This window comes from Magnolia sinica, chromosome 8 (assembly GCF_029962835.1).
Source record: "Magnolia sinica isolate HGM2019 chromosome 8, MsV1, whole genome shotgun sequence".
In the NCBI taxonomy this organism is placed as follows: Eukaryota; Viridiplantae; Streptophyta; class Magnoliopsida; order Magnoliales; family Magnoliaceae; genus Magnolia; species Magnolia sinica.
Genome location: NC_080580.1, coordinates 1,473,878 through 1,494,628, shown reverse-complemented (window position 1 = coordinate 1,494,628; position 20,751 = coordinate 1,473,878). Strand labels below are relative to the sequence as shown.

Genomic DNA, 20,751 nt, shown 5'->3' with positions numbered 1-20,751 from the left:
CCCGCTTTGCTAGGTTACGCAAGTCGGATTTGCAAAATACCCCTGGATCGACGGTCGTTTCCCTATTTTAATTTCGTTTTTACTATAAATAATAAGTTTTAATTTCGTGAGCAATAGGGGTCTGTTGATGCCATGGAGCAGAGGTCAATGCTATTAACAGGTGCTCGAACCCATCAAAAATTCAAAAAAAATCATGTTGATTGCTGCAACGAGTCCAAAATGCTACTATGTGCATGGTAAGTTTCTAATAGACTCAGCCCACCGATCTTTCGAAAATGCACCTTCCTCTGTTTTTCATGTGCCATTGGTTAACAGTCTAGGATGGTCCAGTGTTAAAGATATTGGAGGCGGCCATACCCATGTATCTCATAGAATCAATAGTTTAGATTATCAAACATGAGGCTAGCTAGATCTAATAGATTCAGCCCACATGGATCCTGGAAACATCTTTGTTTTTAACTAGTGCCAATTGAATATGTCTTTGCCTGGTGCTACATAATTTACAAATGAAGATGGTCTTGCCAGTTGCTAGATTTAAAATTTTAGGTATTTTGGATTTATGTGCTTGGATAATCTTGACAAAATCTATTGTAATCTTTCAAAAACAAAATGTCATTTAGGCCTGTTTGATTGTCCACATCCCACGAGACTCATTTGGCCGGCAGGTTTCATAAATTTGGAGTGCTACACATGTATGACCTGAGCACGGTCTACTACATTCTGTCAAATCAAGATACCGTTCTCGTGTATTAGATTGCCTCCGCTTTATGAAACTACTTTGTGAGCTTAGGTCTACTCACGCCCGACCTATTAAATAAAAGGGTCAGCCTCTCTTGACAATGCATCAGCTATTTTGAACTTGTTATTTTTAACTTGGGCCCAATTTGTGATGTAGAGCGGGTTGCGAACATTTTCATGGCCAATATGGATTAGAAAAGGCTCGGTCGACAACAGAAGTGATGTATACCGTTGGACCTTAGATCGGGCGTATCTCACAATCCGAAATGAGTTATCGGGCGTAAAATATATGATTTTAGGATAGAATGAGTTACTTTAGCCAACCAACCCCGCTTTGTTGGGTTACGTAAGTCATATTTGCGAAATACCCCTGGATCGATGGTCGTTTCCCTATTTTAATTTCGTTTTTAATATAAATAATAAGTTTTAGTTTGATTATAACTCTTCATCCGTCGGGCTTTAGGAGTTGCGCCCAATGTGAAAAGGGCTTTGAATAATTAGGAGAACGGTTTGTGAAGCCAAATATGATACTTACCATTTTTGTCCGAAAACCTTATGCACTAGTAGACATCACGGCCATCTATAAACAGTAAGTTTACAATTGATAGTAGTGAATTCTAGGAGTTTTAGTTGTAGTTTGCTTCTGATTTCTCTCCCATTGCTTGGTACCCCTATTTAAAGGGTTGTGAACTCATTTATTTCATTCATTAATCAATTTCAAATTTTATAGAATTTATTTTCTATTTTTCTTGCTTTCTTTCTCGTGGATTCGAGAAGCCTTTGTGAGGAGTCCAGAGAAATTTCGTGGATTCAGAATAGTTATCCTCTCGAGGGAGATGGTGCTTGACCTCATCTTGTTCATCCCTGCGTTAATTGTTATCGGAGCGAGGATTCTCATTGGGCTGATGGCAAACAACGAAGGTATGAACCAAAATCCTGTAGACGATGATCAAAGGATTCGTGATCTTGAGGAAAGAATGGAAGCTTTCCACGGGGAGAGTCAATTAACCATGCAAGGGTTGCAGACAACCCTCGACCGTCTTGCGGATGCGCTACTTTCGCACCAAACCTTAAGCGATGCTCCACCACCTTTGGTTGCTCCACTGCCCATGGTTGCTATACGAAACAACATGTCCACATCAGTCCCAACCTTGCTAAACGAATAGGGCCAATCATCTTGACCTTCTATAATTCAAAATTGCTTTTCCTGAAATACTTCTCAACAATGAACTTATGATTAGATGCCATAGATTCTCTACTTTTATATTCAACCTGCGTCCTAACGTTTTTATCTAATATCACTTGTTAGGAGACCCCAGAAGCACATAAGAAGAATCAAGCCAAGCATTTCAATAACACAATTAATCACAACCACAAAGACTCCGAATTTAACATGAAAAAATCCTTTCGAGAAAAAATCATGGCACAAAGCGACAGAAAGAGATACAAAGAATACCCGATTCAAACCAGCTTCAAATTTCCCTTTACAAGCCCTTGAAAATCCTATAAATGAATTAGAAAGCTCTAAGATACATCCTAATCTCGATTACATACCATTTGAAAACTCGTTGATAAAACTGCCTAGTTGACTTCGATTAACTAAGATGAGCTAGCTGGTGTCAAAGCTCTATGGTCCTCACCATAATGTGTCTTTTACCCACGTTATCCATCCAATTTTCCATCTTATATTAACCCAAGAATGCAAAAATAAGGCAGATTCAAATCACAGGTGGACCACACCTGTGAAACCAGAATTGATTGAACGTCCAATATTAAAAACTTTCGGAAGCCCACGCTCAAGTGGCACGAAATTGGTCGAATGCAAGATCACGGGGTTTCCACCATCCACTCGGCTCGAAACTTCATACATGGCACGAGGACCATAAATTAACCGTACACGTCAAATTTCAGCCATTAGATCCTCGTGGAAGTGGCCAAACAGAGAGATCAGAGGGTGCTAGCCGTTAAAGAGCATCTTGGAAATCCAGAAGCGATTAAGGCTCAAACTTAGGCGTTAGAAAGAGCACGAAAAATAACAAATCCTAGTGAAATTTTGTGTCATTTGCATGGTGCAATCAGGAGATACTGACGGCAGAAGATATAACAAAAGAGAAGGGCAAATCTGTAAATAGATGTGCCATGCATGGCTTACGTGAAGCAAATTGTATTTTTAAGGGTTAATGTTGTCCATACATCGGTTAAGCGTGTGGCCCACCCTGAAGTCAGATCTACTTTAAACTAGAGGCCATGGGCTAACACTATGTACAGGAGCTGATGGAGGGAGTGGATTTCTAGGACAGGCATCACAGTGGACCCCACCTATTTTTTGCGCAGAATATCCAAATTGAGCAGTTTGGGACGTCCAGTGACGTACGTGTTCCACTTGGGTTTTGACAGTGGGCCCCACCCATCATTCCATTAGATGATCTGACCCGTCCATTTGCTCTGGAGGATGGCCAAGACCCTAGATATGATTCCTTTCTAGTCCCATACAAGCGATCGTGTGAATTTCTTATCCAAACGGAAGACAAACGGTGCAATGAAACGTTCCGTGGGCCACACTAAATCTAACCCCAAACCAGTCAATTCTACATAGTTTTTCGAGCAGAATCTAATGGACGGCGTGGATCTTTCACCTGACACCAAGAAGTGGGGCCCACCAACATCCAGCGTAAGCCCTATTACGCACGCACGTCTTCTGCTGTGCGTAAAGGCTCCGCACACAGGATGCCGTTGCCTATAAGAAGAAAGAGAGTAGAGGGATGGGGGGATCCAAGTTGGCGTGGGCAGCCGTGGAGGCCGAGAGAGAGGGAGAGAGGTGGCACGTGAGCGTGGCTTGGGCTGGACGTCAGGGGGAGAATTGAGAAAAAGCTGGGACGTGGAGTTTGGCTTAGCTAGAACAAGGAGGACGATTGAAAGGGAGATGGGAACGTGAAGACAGGGAGGAGAGAGAGAAGTTTTTTTTACTTTCCTTGCTGTGGTTTTTCTTTCCTCTTCTTTTTCTTTTGTTTATTTGTTTATTTTAGCCCATTCATGTGTGGCTAAACCCCTTAGCTAGGGCTAAGAGGTGAAGCCTGTAGCGAGATGGGAGATACTATTTCAAGCTTTTAACTTAAATTCATAAACTGAATTTGATTTGTGTTGATTATTAAAGGAATGTTTTTCTTAGTCTTTAATGATCTGTTGTGACTAAAATTACAATAGGTCTGCAATGGCTTTGAATATTTCTTTTTCCCTTTTTGATGTTTATGACGTCAGGAAGCCCTATTGTTCACCATCGTCTCCTAGGCATGGTTGGATGATGGTACCCTTCCTAACTTTCATACACTGTTGATTGGTTGGTAATTAGTTTAATCCTGTTGTTTGCTTTGTCTCCTGGGCATGGTTAGATGATGGAATCCATTCTAATTCATATACCTTTCATCTCTTGAAAACCAGATCAAATAAAGTTCAGTTTAAATTTCATAATTCTTGATGCAGGCATAAGATCTCCCTGATCCCTACAAGTGGATCCTCTGAATCCCTAGTTTCCTTCCTCTAAATTCCTTAAGTTTTACATTAATCTCTCACCATTATTCATCAATTTATATTTGATTTAGATTGCATCTTAGGCTAGTTCTATTTCTAGTTAGTTTCAATTTACGTACAAGTTTCATCCTATGGATTCGACCTCGGTCTTACCGAGTTTATTACTACATCACAACCCTATACTTGGGGAGTGAACAACTTCGATTAACTAAGATGAGCTAGCTGGTGTCAAAGCTCTATGGTCCTCACCATAATGTGTCTTTTACCCACGTTATCCATCCAATTTTCCATCTTATATTAACCCAAGAATGCAAAAATAAGGCAGATTCAAATCACAGGTGGACCACACCTGTGAAACCAGAATTGATTGAACGTCCAATATTAAAAACTTTCGGAAGCCCACTATAATGTTTTCTCGCCATCTAACCTGTTGACAAGGTCATAAAGACCTGGATGAAGGGAAACACAATATCAACTTGATCCAAAACTTCCATGGTCCTTAAGAAAATTTCAACCGTGAGCATTCAATTCCTACTACTTCCTATGGTGCGGTTCACCTCATATTTGGATCTGCCTCATTTTTTTACCTTAATTTGAAATGTGCTGAAAAATGAATATAAATGTGTAGATAAAACAAACATGGTGGGAATTAAAGAGCTTTGACACCAGCTAGTTGGCTGGTGTTAGTGCCACAAACTGCTTTTTTATTTTTTAACACACGCGCCACTGCACACGCCATAGTGGGATTTCATCACCTACGGGAACTCGAACCCTTGACCAAGTGTTAAAACTCTTGATAGTCTACCACCAGAGCAAGAGTAAGGACCCGTACGCCATTCATTGTCTTGATTCTACCCCAAATGGGTGGGCATGCTAAAGAGTTTACAAGACCCTTGTGTATACGAATTGATCCGTACTGTCGTCCATCCATTCTGTAAACTCATTTTACGCCATGATCTTAAAATATGAGGCATATTTGAATATCAGGTGGGGCCTATGAAGTTTCAACGAGAGTCCATCTTTAGACCGTAAAATGGATCTATCCTGTGTGGTCCATTTGATCATTGCATCTGCATCATTTTTTAGGCAATCCCTAAAATGATATGAAAAATGGATGGTCGGCATAAATTTTTTTACAAACACCATAGTGGGCCCGACTTAGCTTTCTATCCGATTTTGGAAAGTGGAGTCAGTGCCACCCTGGTCTCACTATATATGGTGGGGCCCTCACAGTGGGAGTCCACCTTGATGTACGCATTGCATATCCAGCCTTTTGATAAGGTCACGGACTCATGGATGAAGGGTAAAGCAAATATCATGATCCAAAATATTTGTGGCCATCAACCATTTTTTTAATGTTCAAACACTACTCTTTCTTGTGCTTTGGTCCTTCTGAGATTTGGTCTACTTAAAATTTTCTGCCCATGATCCATAATGATTTGGAAATACAGATGGATGGCCTCGATATAAAATAGCGCACATCAAGGTAAGCCTCGCGGTTAGGAGTACACCGATTTCAGTGAGACTGGCGTACGCACCTACTCCGCTCACCATCCTTTGCCATACACGGATTGCGCAATGAGAACATCAATGACAAGGTTGCTACTTTAATTTAGTCGCCTCACAATAATGATTTATTTATTTTATCCATTTGGTCTGTCTACTCCGGCTAGCCGTTTTGGATAATTATTTTATGGCATGAACCGCGCTAAATGAAGCAGATCCAAATCTCAGGTGGACCACCCCACAGGAAAACAATGGTAATTGATAGTTCACCATTTAAAACCTACTGAGGCCCACTATAAGGTTTGTTTGTCATCCAACATATTTATTAGATCAAAATGACAAAGATGAAAGGAAAACACAAATATTAGACCCACCAGAAAGTTTTTAATTGGGGATATTAAATCGGCACTATTTTCTTATGGTATGGTCCATTTGAAATTTGGATCCACTTCATTTTTGGGATAATACCTTAAGAAAAACATTTTTGGAATAATACCTTAAGAAAAATGAATGGACGACATAGATAAAATAGGTCAGGCTCACACCACCGACCAGTACACCTCTTCAATGGCGAGGTCACTATCGAGTCCAGTCCATCTGACTCTCCCAGATTAGGTGCGACCCAGGCATGAGCCAACATGGTGCTTCTCTCACAGTGGGGCTTTTATCTATGCATTGTATATCCAGGCCGTCCACCCTTTTTTTCCCATCTCATTTTAGAGCTTCACCCAAAAACGGATAAGCAGAACCAAATCTAAAGTAGACCACACCTGGTGATTATCATCCACCGTTAAAAACTCCCTAGGGCCCATTTTATAATATTTACTTGCAATCCAATAGGTCGATAAGGTCACACAGACCTGGATGAAGGAAAAAACAAACATTATCTTGATACAAGTAATCTGGAAAAACGTATGAAAGGTGTGGATATACAATATATACATTCAGGCAGGCCCCACTGTGAGGGCGGCACCGTGTTGAGTGAAGCAGGCTGCACCTATCCATTCCCTTGGGTGAGACACTGCGATGTGGGTGGGACCCTGGCCATAACGCTCACATCAATGTATGCATTTTATATCCATGCGGTTCATCTGTTTTTCCAAATTATTTTAAGACATCGTTTGTAAAACCGAAGGTGATAAAATTTTCAGGTAGACCACGCCACAGGAAACAGGGGTCATTTAACTCCCACCATTAAATGCTTCCTAGCATTCATCGTTATGTTGATTGACCATCCAACTCATTGATAAAGCCAAACAGATCTAGATGGAAGGAAAAAATGAAAAACGTTTGTGGGCCACAAAAGATTTTTAATAGTCATTAACCACTGTTTCGTATGGCATGATCTACCTGAAAAATTTATCATTCCAACCGTTCATAAGGTCATAACAATGGGAAGAACCCGAAGAACAAAAATATTAGTCAGATCCAAACCTTCTGTGGCCCCACAAATGTTTGAACGGTGGGCTCGTACAATTTCATCAAATCAATAGTTTGGATCACCAAACATGAGGCTAGATCCAATGGATCCCATAAAATATCTTTGTTTTATATTGTGGGAATTGAAGACGACTTTGGCATGTGCTACATAATTTACAAATGAACTCCTGGGCAGCTGGAGATGTAAAAATTTAAATTATTTTTGTATTTATGTGCTTGTATGATCTGGCAAAAGTCTATTATAATCTGAGAAATAAAAATGTAATTTTCACGTCACGACACTCATCTCGCCAGGAGGTTTCCTAGAGTTGGATTGACGGACATGTATCACTTTAGCACGGTCTACTATATTCTGTCAAATCAAGACATCGTTACCATGTGTTGGATTCTCCCCACCTTACGAAATCACCCGAGCGTAGGTCTACCCACACCCGATCCATTAAAACAAAAGGATCAGCCTCTTTTGACATCACATTGGCTAATTTTGACTTGGGCCCAATCCCAACCTGACCCAAAGTTTAATAGGTTGTGTCCCTAACTGTACTTGGGCCAGACCTCCGACACATGATCAAAGGAGAGCTCCTTCTCGACCGAGTGGGCCTAGGTATAGTTAGAGAATCAAAATGAGGTTCTGTTCAATCTACTATAGAATAGGTTGCCTCCTCACCTTATTGTATTGGAGGTCCAGCCCGAAATTGTACGTCATCTGTAAAGGAGCATTTTAGGTTAATGAAACAAGTGCTTCTTTAAATTAAATAATAATAATAATTTCTGACCTGATTTTTATCCTGAGTCCCCTCTTCAATCCAACCCGCCCCATTTGCTCCCCTGTACCCAGTAGATGATAATTGCCTCAAAGATATTTATAAACGAACCATGAAGCAATGGATAATGAGACTGCCCATATTCGAAGGAATTTTTTTTTTTTTTTTTCACAGCTGAAGGGTTGGAATACTACAATCTGAGAATGCTTTTTTTTTTTTTCATATATCCAATCTAGAGTGGTATCAGATTCAATGCAGGAATGATGGAGCCCTGTTCCTGTACAATATGGGTTTTTGGTTTACGTGAGTGGGGTCCATGGTTCAAATGATCCTAACCATCGATACAATGGGCCTCATCATGCATTGACTATGCAATGCCAAAAATAATCAGGACTGGGAGATCCTGAACTATTAATATTTGGCCTTGTTACTCTAACATGTTAAGTGTCTGGGTTAACGACCGCCTATTGAACAGTTAGGATTCTCTATTGTGGGAAGTTTTTGGTGCGCAGACCATCTAAAATGGGGTCCTCAATGCTCCATTGCTTTGATGGTCTTTGGTTTGAGGGAAGCAGATTGCGTCCTGGGTAATGCAGCATGCTATAGTGTACTGAGTAAACTCTGCCGAGCTTACTGTGAATGTATGTGTCATATCCAGGCTGTCCATCCATTTTTCCACATGAGCCCAAAATTGAAGCATATCCAAAGTTCAAGTGGACCACACTGCAGAAAACGGTGGGGATAATGACATCCACCCAACCTGTTAATAAGGTCGCATAGACATGGATACAGAGATAACAAAATATGAGCTTGATCTAAAACTTCTGTGGCCCCGTTAAGTTTCCAATAGTAGGCATTCAATTCCCATTGTTTTCTTATGATGTGGTGCATTTGAGCTTTGGGTGTGGTTTAATTCCAGGCTAATTCCCTAAAATGATCTGGTCAAACAGATGAGTGGTGTGGATACGACATTCATCACGGTTGGGCTATAGAGTTTACTCTCTCTCTCTCTCTCTCTCTCTCTCTCTCTCTCTCAAGAAAGTAGGAATACACTTGTAAATTTCTTGAATCAAAAGAAAAATTACATCTTTCAGACAGCTTCCACAAAAAAAGCCGGCCTTGCCCATCATATACCAAACCCATGATGAGCTACACAAGAAAACCAGCAAAGCAAGCCATAATGGGGTCTAAACGAATGGAGCATAAAGAAGACAGATGAAGAGTGGCTCTGGCGTCAAACTCTACAGGAACAGCAGCAGAGATCGGCCAGTAGCACACTACTCTGGCACTGGCCCCACTATATGTACATAAAGTTCTACTAGGCTGAAGGTAATGGAAGATGTCAGGGGTAACAGCAGCAAAAGAAATGGACTAAGGTTGAGCTCCCTAAAGCTCGCAAATCAAACATAGGCTATCTCCCAGGCAGCCATTCATCAGGCATACACCAGACATAAAAGTCATGGGAAGTCTCAACAGTTGATAATGGACCATTAAATGAAATCTTACCAGTGTGGTCTACTTGATTATTTGAACTGCCTCATTTTTGGCTGCTTCATAATATAATATTTACATTTTTTTTTTCAAAAAAAAAAAAACAGCCAAGGCTGTGTGTATATTTCATCTGTGGAGAACTTTACAAAGGATTACCCAATGCCCTTTAATTACCACATTGACCAGCCGGCTTTTCTAAGCATTACCCATACCTTCACTATTCATCGCCACCAAGCCCTGGATATCGTACAGGAGCTCACCCCAACTACAGAACAAACGATTAGGCCTTCCACTACTCACAAGTTCTCCTAGACCATCGGCCAATGAATTTCCTTCTCTAAAGGTGTGGGCAATCCTAAAATTTATAACAATTCTCAAGCCGGCAATAACCCCCACCCGGTACCAAATCTTCCATGGGGCTGGTGCATGGGGATTAAATATGGCAGAAAAAACAATTTTGGAGTCAGATTGCATAAAATTGTTCCCGAGACCCAAGTCGATGAAATACATAATGCCATCAAACACCGCATGTGTTCCAGCCACAGTATTAGTGACCCTGCCATAGAAGTTACCAAAGGCAAGGATCACTTTGCCATTGTGATCTCTACAGATTCCACCCTATCCACCCTCACCAAGATTCCCACTTGAGGATCCATCCACATTCAGTTTTACACATCCTGTTCCGGCTTAGCCTATTTTATATTAACCCAACCCTGTTCCAGCCTAGCCCATACCTATTGGTATTCACAGTTTTATCTGTACCATCCATTACATTAGAGGCTACCAGGGTTTGATAATTCTAACCATCTTGTTAGTTGTACATCAATATATATTTGAAAACAGAGCAGTGATTCACACTCGTCAGGGAAAAGAATTACATCAGTTGGATAGAACCATTGGATCATAGAAATTCTTTCTTTCTTTTTCTTTTTTGCCAAATCCATGGTCAAAATCACTGGATGAATACCTCATAAAACTAATATCAAGTTGGTAGTCCAAATGCTAAATTAATTCCTTAACATTGTAACTAATATCAAGTTGGTAGTCCAAATGCTAAACTGATTCCTTAAGATTGTATAGTCATTTTGAAATTTTTTGCATAAAATATAATAGTGATTAAACATATTAGTAATTCAATGTTATTCTTATTATAATAGAATTATGTCTTTTTCTTAATAAATTCATGGTACAATCTTCGTTTGCCTAACACAAGCCCCCCACCAAAAAAAGAGAAGAAGAAGAAGAAGAAGAGAGAAATACATCTCATATATTCAATATCAATACAAGTAGACTCTTAAGACAAGATTAAAAATATATAGAGCTTGTTTAGAGAAGCATTCAACAAACTCTTTTTATTTGGAAATCTTTTTCAACATAACTTCCAATAAGAACTTAGTAATGATTGAGGTAAGACAAACCTTCATCTAATATTTGCAACCTGACCTGTCTGTCTCGGTGAATCCCGACCCCAAGATACAAGTCGTTGATTGCATGCATTTCAGCAACAACATCTCTCATATGCATTCGTTTTCTTGGAGATTCTGCAGAGCACAACACACCAATTTTGACCATTGAAATCAAGCAGTCACGCATTATGATTCTTGTGTTGGCGTGATTTTCATTGCCTTGAATAACTTCAACTTCTTCTAAGAGCAGTTGTGGATCAACAATCTCCATTACTCGTTCAGCCAAAGCCAACTTAGCAAAATGATGAAGGCTTAGATTGTCCTTAAACATGTCATCAGTTGGCCCCTTCCCAGTGATCATCTCCAATAGAAGGATTCCATAGCTGTAAACATCTCCTTGTGTAGATGGTTTTCCACCCATTCGCATACTCTGTATTTTATACTTTTATTAGAATCTATGTGATCATAAGTCGGTGGTAGACAGAGTGCGTTTCAACACCGAGGTCATGGGTTTGAGTGCCCATGTGGGGTGTGTGTGTTAAAAAAAAAACAGAGAGAGAGAGAGAGAGAGAGAGAGAGAGAGAGAGAGAGAGAGAGAGAGAGAGAGAGAGAGAGAATATTCTATTTGAACAAGTAATTTGCCTTTTTCCTTTACTAAGGATCTGAATTCCTAACATCAATTGGTGTGCTATAAACTTATAAGTTCTTATAAATATGTATATTGAAAAAGTATCTGCTACTCAAATGACAGAAATCAGCTCCTCAGTCATCAAGTGAACATATGAGTTGCTGTTATGATTTTAATGTAACACATCACAACTAAAGCCATTAACAGAAAAGAATTATTCATACCTTACCATGGTGTGATTCATGTGGGGTGCAAGTGAGTATCGTTTTGTATATCCTGATCTTTGTGAATCTTGCTGGGTGTGGGTCCTTCCAATTTGGGGTCATTCTCTAAGGACCCTGATTTGAATAAAATCGGGTTGGTGTAGTCATCAAGTCCTTGGACCCTCGTTTTGATTTAGGCCCAGGTCAGGTCTGAATCTATTCTAGGGCAAGTACTGTTTATGTGAAACCCAATCACCCAGCGAGGTTGTTGTCAATTGGGATAATCTGCTCACAAGCTGGAATTGTTTGCATAGAGGCAGTTGTGAAAAGCTTGCGCATAGATGGTCTTATTATGCAGGACATTGTCCACTGTGGGGGCGATTAGCTGACTCTGCTTTTGTACCACTGTTGTAGCCCACACCCAACCACCCTAGTACGTGTGTTATACTATGTTAGGCTCAGGGCCCAAAAATCAACCCAATCTATGATTCAGGTGGACCACATGATTGGAAACTGTGTACTAAGGGCAATGTTCAGCTCTAAACTATTTCCCTTCATGTGGTCCACCTGAATCATGGATTGCTTATTTTTGGGCCCCCGGCCTAGATTTTAGTGTGCTGTCTAATGGTTGGAGTGGATTTCATGTTATCATCACAATAGGCTCTATAAAAATTCAAGAGTGAATATATCTCTGCCACTCGTTTAATATTTTGTTGTGCTCCATTTGAATCATAGGGCAGCCGGATCTTTTGGCCCTGAACCTAACTCAGGATGCCGCATCAAATTGTTGGAGTGTATTTCACATAAACATAAAATGGGTCATGTAAAAAACCAAGAGCCTGCATCGCTCTACCCAACGGTTCCCCTAGGTAAGGTCCACCTGAATCACAAACCAGTTTGATTTTTGGGTCTTAAGCCTTGTGTTTTGCGCCTTTTCTGTTAAGCAAGAAAGCTCTATGATCTGTTTTCTTGCTCTGTTATGAAGCTCAGCTACTCCGAGTTTGGTGTGGTGGTTCAGGGTTGGTTTATGTTTATTGGGAGCCATTACTCTGTAGAGGCACTGCTGTTTGAATTGTGGTGGGTGTGCTCTCAGGTTTCAGACACTGTTCTGCTTAGAAGGAAGTTATCTACCGGTATTGTTTTGAGGCTGTGTTTTTTTAGCCATTGCAAGTTTAATTTTTTTGCAGCATTTGATGAACTTTTGTAGATATTTCTTTGTTGGGGTATATGATAAGCGAGGCATGGCCCTTTTTGTGGTGCTCGCACGAAATCTATGTAAATCTCTTTTATGATCAACAAAAGTTATAGGTGGTGTGCCATTGTGCTCCCACCTTTCTTGAAAATAATAATAATGATGATGATGATGGTGATTAGGATAAGAGCAACAGCAATAACAACAAAGATGATGATGATGATGATGATGATGATAGAAAATAGATGAAATTGTTACCTGGAGCAATGTACCCGATAGATCCCTTCATACCAACTGAGCTGCTTTGAGAAACCTCAGATAAGAACCTGGATAACCCAAAATCACTCACATGAGCAATCATGTCATCATCAAGAAGAATGTTGCTTGGCTTTAAATCTTGATGAATGATTGATGTTTGACAAAGATTATGTAGATAATCCAGTGCAGAAACCACATCTATAGCTATGTTTAGCCTTTGAGTAAACTTCAAGTTCCTTCTCAGCTGGTCATGGCCCTTCATATGCAACCACTTCTCTAGACTTCCATTGGGCATGTACTCGTAAACTAGAGCTTTAAAATCATTGCCCTTAAAATCAATGCTCGAGCAACAAGTTAAGATCTTAACAAGATTCCGATGCCTAATGTTTCTCAAGGCATTGCATTCGGCCATGAAGCTCCGCAGAGCTCCTTGTCATTGAAGGTTGAAGACTTTCACTGCTACCATAGTCCCATCACGATCTAGAATCCCTTTATATACGACGCCAAAACTTCCGGTGCCAACTAAATTGGCAGAAGAGAACCCATCTGTTGCTTTCAAGAGCTCCGCATAAGATACGTTCAGAAAGGGATCCTCCACAGAAGGCACAGCAAAAGGTTTGCTTCTCGACTTTCTTACCCAATAAAGAATGGTAAAGAAACATGATAATGAAATAAGACACAGGACAACACCAATTACTGAGAATTTGACTTTTGAAGCAAGAGAGATCCCCCTTTTCTTGGAAGCTTGGCTAGAGCATGGAGGATATTGTAATTCATGAATACCCCCACAAAGCTTACTATTTCCGAGCACTGAAACTCGACTGGCATTTCCAAAGACCCCTTGTTTTGGTAATTCACCCTCGAAATTATTGAAGTATAGATTTAGATACTCTAGAGCAAACTTCTCCAGATATCTTGGAATCTTCCCAGATAAGTTGTTGCGTGAAAGACCCAGGTATCGAAGACCTTTTAGACTACTGAATGTTGGTGGAATTGATCCTTGAAAGAAGTTCCCATCCAACTGGAGATACTCAAGGCTGAGACAGTTGCCTAGCCAGCTTGGAATTTAGCCTGACAATCTGTTATTCGAAACATTGAAGTTTTGAAGAGCTTTCAAGTGACTGGCTTCGGTGAACAAGTTGTTTTGAGCTTGGAGTTCAATCAGAGATGGAAAGCTGAAAAGTTGTTTGGGTAAGCTACCTCTGAAGTTGTTAAAGCTGAGGTATATGAACTGCAAGTTTTTGCAATTACCAAGACTTGAAGGTGGTTTGGTTCCGGATAGATTGTTTCCAGATAAACTGAGTTGGAACAGTTGGGAGAAGTTGCCAAATGTAGGTGGAATTTGCCCTGATAATTTATTTCCCTCAAAGACAAGTCGCCCCAGCTTGTTTAGCTTCCCAACACCAATGGGAAATAGTACATGTTAGAAAGTTATACTCCATTCCCAGTGTTGTTAAGCCGACAAGATTCTGAATCCCAGATGGGATGCTTCCAAACATGCTGTTACGTCCTGACGACAGGAAGCAAAGCTGGGTCGAAAGAATAGATAGGGATTCAGGCAACACACCATTGAGACGATTTCTGCTTACGTCCAATGTTTCTAGGCTACTGCAATTGGTCAAATATTTGAGAAAACTTCACCTTTCCCAATTCCAAGTTCATTGCCCCACATATTTAGCCAGATGAGATTCTGGAGGCTTCCAAAATTCATGGGCACGGATCTGCTAAAACTATTCCCAGCAGGTGAAATAGATGCAAGTCCTGAAGCATTGGATAATGAAATTGGTATGGGTCCTGTTAATTGGTTTGATCCGACATGAAACCATTGGAGATTAGGAAGAGCGTGGCCTAAGTTACTTGGAAGATTTCCTTGCAATCTGTTCCATCCTACGTCCAAAATGTTAATAGAGGAGAGATTGTATAGGCCGAGCGGAAACGTACCTGACAGTTTATTTCCACCAATGGCAAGAACACTTAACCTCACCAACCAACCAAGTTCATCTGGGATTCTTCCCTCCAGATTATTTATCGTGAGATAAAGGAATGTGAGAGACGAAAGGTTTCCAAGTGAAGGCGGAATGCTACCTGTAAGATAGTCGTGACCAAGGTCCAATCTCGTGAGCTTGGATAGAGAACCAAGCTCAGTTGGAATCCTTCCAGCGAGCCAGTTCCCACGAAGATGAAGGAATGCGAGTTCCGAACAGTGAGTCAGATTTGTTGGAATTTCTCCTGTAAGTGTGTTGTTAACCAGTTGCAGATGCTGCAAACGGAACAAACGACCCATTTCTTCGGGAATCGTCCCGTGGAGGCCGTTTGCTGAGAGATCGATTGTCCTGAGGAAGGTGAGGTTTGCTATGTAGGACGATATGTAGCCCACCAAGTTGTGGCCAGTGAGATTCAAGACCGTGACCCTTTGAGGATGGCAGTGACCACCACATGTGATTTCTTGCCAATGGTAGAAGTGGAGAATATGGTTCCATGATGACGCAGGGATGAACGTGATGAGGATAACTACTCCGAATCCACGGAGCTTCTCTGGACTCCTCACAGAGACTTCTCGAATCCACGAGGAAAGAAAGCAGAAAATAGAAATAAATTCTAATAAATTCGAAATTGATTAATTGATGAATAAAAATGAGTTTACAACCCTTTAAATAGGGATAACAAGCAATGGAAAAGAAATCAAAATCAAACTACAACTCAAACTCCTAGAATCCACGACTTACTATAAATAGTAAACTTACTATTTATAGACGGTCGTGATGTCTACTAGTAAGCAAGGTTTTCGGCCAAAAATAGTAAGTGCCCTATTTGGCTTCACCAAACCGTTCTCCTAAGCTCTTTTCACGTTGGGCGCAACTCCTAAAGCCCGACGGATGAAGAGTTATAATCAAACTAAAACTTACTATTGATAGTAAAAACGAAATTAAAACAGGGAAATGACCGTCAATTCAGGGGTTTTTCACAATTCTGGGCTGCGCAACCCGGCGTAGCAGGGTTGGTTGGCTTCAGTAGCTCGTTCTACCCCAAAATCATACATTTTACGTTAGATAACTCAGTCCGGATTGCAAGATACGCCCGATTTAAGGTTCGATGGTCTGGATCACTTTTGTCGTCGACTGGGCCTTTTCTAATCCATCTTGGCCATGTAACTGTCTGCGACCCGTTCTACATCACATGATTTCAAGGATTGGAGAGGATCATCGGTTATCAGATGCTTGAAATGGAGCAAAGCAATCCGATCCGTTTCGTTGGAGAAGTGAGCTATAGAACCCAACAAGCATGGAATGTACATGGAAGAGAGAAGGAGAAACGACCAAAATGCCCATAGACTCATAGGCAGGATCTCCATTATCGACTTTGTGAATGCAGGAAAGCCAAAGTGATGATGAGAGAAATATGAAGTGGATTCTACATTCTACTCTATTTATAGAGAAATGCAGTTGATGACCGATTCGGATTTGGTAGTGACCCTTCCAGTACCGAGCTTAGTAATGGTAAGCAATGAGGTTAGCAGTATCGAGTTTGTGAATGCAAGAAAGCCAAAGCTACGAATACATTCCATACATTTTGATCGCTGATATCGACGGTAATATCCATTTCTCAACTGATAGTCTAATGCACACTTTCAGTAATTCCTTTCATGCAACCCATCAATCTAGGTGGGGCAACCTTGGTGATGTTAGTGATAAATCCACACCGTCCACCAGTTTCACCAGATTATTTTACGGCGTCATCGAAAAATTGAGGCAGATCTGAAATCTGAGTGGGTCAAAGAAGAGGGAAAAGAGGAGTAGAAAATATATTCAATTGAAACCTTCTGAGGTCCAACATGATGCATATATGCCATCTAAATCGTTGACACGGTTTATCAAATTGTTCATATTGTCATTCCCACTTGTATGACTTTAAAACACATTAATGGTAGCATAATTCAAAACTTTAATGGTACCACTATCATTTTAACGGTGGCCGTTTAATACTCAATATTTTTATCCATGTGACTGATCACAAGAGTTTCAGACGCATCATTTTTTGCCCTGGGTCAAAATGTGAGGCAGATCCAAAGTGCAAGTGGGTCCCATGGCAAGAAAAAAAGGACAGCAAATGCCTACTGTTGAAATCTTTCGCGCCCAACATCATATATTTTATGCCATCCACATTGTTGATAAGGTTTACCAAACGGTTCATAAGGTATTTTCTACTAGTGTGAGTTTTTTTTTTTTTTGGGAACTTTTTTCATTTAAAACAACCCAAAACGGCTGTACAAAAAGTACAAAACATTCGGGCAGCCCCAGCAACAAAAAGATCAACTTGGGGGACCTATCATAAGGGGTCACAGCACGACCACCTATTTACAAAATGAAAACAGAACACAACCTGCCTAAGGGGTGGACGGTTCTGACCTGAGCGACCCTAAACCGACTTTGTTAAGGAAAATCTAACCTCTAACATGTTTCGGAAGAGATGCCACATGGAGGTACAAGGCTGTCTCCTGATTCCCACTTCCAGCTCGAGCCATACTGTCGGCGGGGCCGTTCCCTTCTCGAAGGATGTGATTGAAGGTGAAAATGCCCAACTGTTTTAAACCGTTTATCCATGCAGCCCATGGTTTCCATCTCCACGGGGTGGCAGACTTTCCCAGAAGAAGGTTGGTCACCACTTTGGAGTCAGATTCAACAATCACTTTGTTCAATCCTCTCTTGAGGCAAATCACCATCCCGTCGTGGATTGCACGCAGCTCTGCGAGATTATTAGAGCCCATGCCATATCCAGTGGCAAACGCAAACATGAAAGCGCCATCATCTTTTCTGCATATGTTGCCACCACCCAAAATTCCGAGGTTTCCTCTGGCGGAGCCATCCACATTTAATTTTACCTAGCCAGGGGGGGCCTATTCCACTTGACAACGATGGCTTTGCCTCTTTGGCTATTCTCGGTACCTATCCTGAGTCGTAACCTCTGAATGTTAGTGTCAGAGGTGAAGGCACTGTCCTCTCCAATCACATGGGTAGCCCACCAATTAATTCGGGCGATAGAGGCCCTGACATGCATTGGTTTGTTCTCGTACATAGCAAAGTTTCCCGCTCGCCAAATTTCCCAAAGGATCAGAATTGGGAGCATTGTTCTAACACGGGATGAAGCACTACCCGGGGCTGAGGCACTTCTCCATTGGAATAGTCTATTGCGAACCGTTTGCTGAGGAGGCGAGGTCACACCGAACAAGTTGCCGAAATGGTTCCAGATGGAGATCGCCTGCTAGCCAACGAGGAAAAGGTGGTGAATGGACTCCGCATGCTGACTTAGAAGGCCCTCGCCATGACAGCAAAGACACTTGGAAGCCAACGCCACGCCCTTGGATTGAATTCTATCATCAACAGGGGTCGCTCCCTGCAACAGTAGACTGTTCCAAAACTTCTGTGGCCTCCCAGTCTCTCAATGTTGATCCGTCAATACTCACTACTTCTAACCGTATAGCCCACTTCAGTTTTGGATCCTCATCATTTTTGAGCCCACGTACTAAAATCATTTCAAGAAACTGGTGGACGGATTGGATTTTTCCTAAACATCACAAGGGCCTGACTATCTTAGTATTCATTTTAAACTAGCTGGATCTAAAACTTTTATTGTCCACAGGTATGTGTGACATTATCAGGATGGCAAGTAAACATTAGGTAGAAAATAAACACCTAATGGTAGGGCATTTAAAAACGGACGGTTGTTTATTTTATTTTTTTTCCTCCCTTATTTCAGATTGGATGGAAATAAAAACTGCCGAAATTGGATCTTGCCCTAAAAGCTTTGGTAAGGCATTTAATCACCACTGTTTTCTACCCTGTAGTCCACCTGATAATTGGATCTGTTTCTTTTTTCGTGTAATGCCTTAAAATGATGGGGGAAAAATGAATGAAGGGCATGGATACATAATACATATATATAAAGGTGGGCCCCACGGTAAGGGCTACACTATATTGGGTAACGCCGATGTCTCACTTAATCGGCTCCCTACAGCAAGCTTCTATATGGATACTAGTTTAAGAGGCACGCGGTGAAGAGCGATGTAAAAAGCGGACGGTCATTTCACGTCCGCAGAAACGAAAGCCTGCTTTTAGAAAGGAGGCGAAAAAACTTTCTTTTCTTTTCTTTTGACTGTAAATGGTCCGGAAAGACTTACAACACGACGCGGATTTCGTCCTGTCATCGTTTTTCTCATATCATTTAAAGGTAAACAAGGCAGCTAACATTCTTAAGTGGACCACAAATTGGAGATTGAAGGTACGTACTATTAAAAACTTCTTGGGAGCTGAAGAAGTTTCGGATCAAGATGATATTTGTTTTTTGGCTTCATCCATATCTACATGACCTTATGAATAGGTTGGATGGTAAAAAAACATCACGTTCTACCTTAGAAAGGTTTCAACGGTGAGTGTCATTATCACTGCAGCTTCCTTTGGTGTGGTCCATTGGAGTTTTGAAACTATTTCAATTTTTCGGGTAATACCTTAAAAATGATTCAGGAAAAATGATGAACAGCGGGGATAAGGCACTTACATCACGTTGGGCCCCACATATCCCTGCACGGACGGATTACCGTCCGGGCGGGCGTAGGATACAATCCGCGTCCCTTGAAACTCGGGGAGTAGGTGGCCTACACAAAACATTGGAGTTTCTTGCGACGACTGTTTGTGGACGCGGATTAGCTACTGTGAACTCGACAGTAGGAGTGTCATTCTCGCTACTGAAGTGACGTCCCACTTTCTTTGAGCCCCACCATGATGTATATGTTGTATCTACACTGTCCACCCATTCGGAGAGATCATTTTAGGGCATAAACCAAAGAATTAGTCAGATCCAAAGTTCAAATGAACCCCACCACAGAAAACAGTGGGGATTGAATGCTTACCATTAAAAACTTCTTTGGCCACGAAAGTTTCTAGATGAAGCTGAAATTTGTGTTTTTCCTTATTCCATGTCTGTTTTGGCTTATAAACAGGTTGGATCTCGAATAAACATCATGGTGGGCCCTAGAAATTTTCAACGGTGGGCACGACTGTCCCACTGTTTTCTGTGGTGGGATCCACTTGAGCTTTGGATATGCCTCATTCTTTGGCTCATGACTTAAAATGATCTCTCCAAGTGGTTGAATGGTGTAGATACAATTCATAGATCATGATGGGCCTAAAGAACGTGGTGATGTCACTTCAATAGCCAAGCTACTGTCGGGTTCATTAGCTAATCCGCATCCGATGAATGCGCATGTACGACTGAACACTGTTTTATCTCGAAAAATTGCCCATTGTAGACGCAACTTTTGACCCAGTTTCTTTTCCAGAAGAATCCAGAACTTATTAGACGTTGGACGTACGGACGAGCATAAGAGGACAAAAATACCCCCACCAACCGTTCGGAAGCAGATTGGCTGGTGTGCGAAGACGAGCGCTGATGGTCTTTGAATTCCGAGTTGTACGAACGGTTCAAAAGGGGAACGGACTGGCTACTCCCCGACACCAGCCAATGGCTGGTGGTCGGTGCTCCGTGGGCCCTAGCATGATGTATGTGTTTCATCCATGCTGTCCATCTATTTTTATAGATCATT

General features: G+C 41.2%; 2 protein-coding genes across 2 annotated transcripts in view; both read right to left on the bottom strand.

The window, feature by feature from the left end:
* Positions 1 to 20,751, bottom strand: part of LOC131252549 (probable LRR receptor-like serine/threonine-protein kinase At3g47570) — an 89,008-nt gene that overhangs the window by 18,137 nt on the left and 50,120 nt on the right. The window lies entirely within an intron of this gene.
* On the bottom strand, positions 10,709 to 14,170 carry LOC131252553 (probable LRR receptor-like serine/threonine-protein kinase At3g47570). Its single transcript, XM_058253145.1, has 2 exons — positions 13,155 to 14,170; positions 10,709 to 11,008 (listed from the first exon to the last, which is right to left on the bottom strand). Exons 1-2 carry the CDS (start codon positions 13,564 to 13,566, stop codon positions 10,860 to 10,862), a joined length of 561 nt encoding a protein of 186 aa, XP_058109128.1. The 5' UTR covers positions 13,567 to 14,170; the 3' UTR covers positions 10,709 to 10,859.

Bases quoted from the DNA above. Each gene is read 5' to 3' on its own strand.
- LOC131252553 (XM_058253145.1), bottom strand. From the start codon at position 13,566: ATGGCCGAATGCAATGCCTTGAGAAACATTAGGCATCGGAATCTTGTT. The intron at 11,009-13,154 runs GTAACAATTTCA...TGTGCTCTGCAG, and splicing joins TATCGGGTACATTGCTCCAG to AATCTCCAAGAAAACGAATG.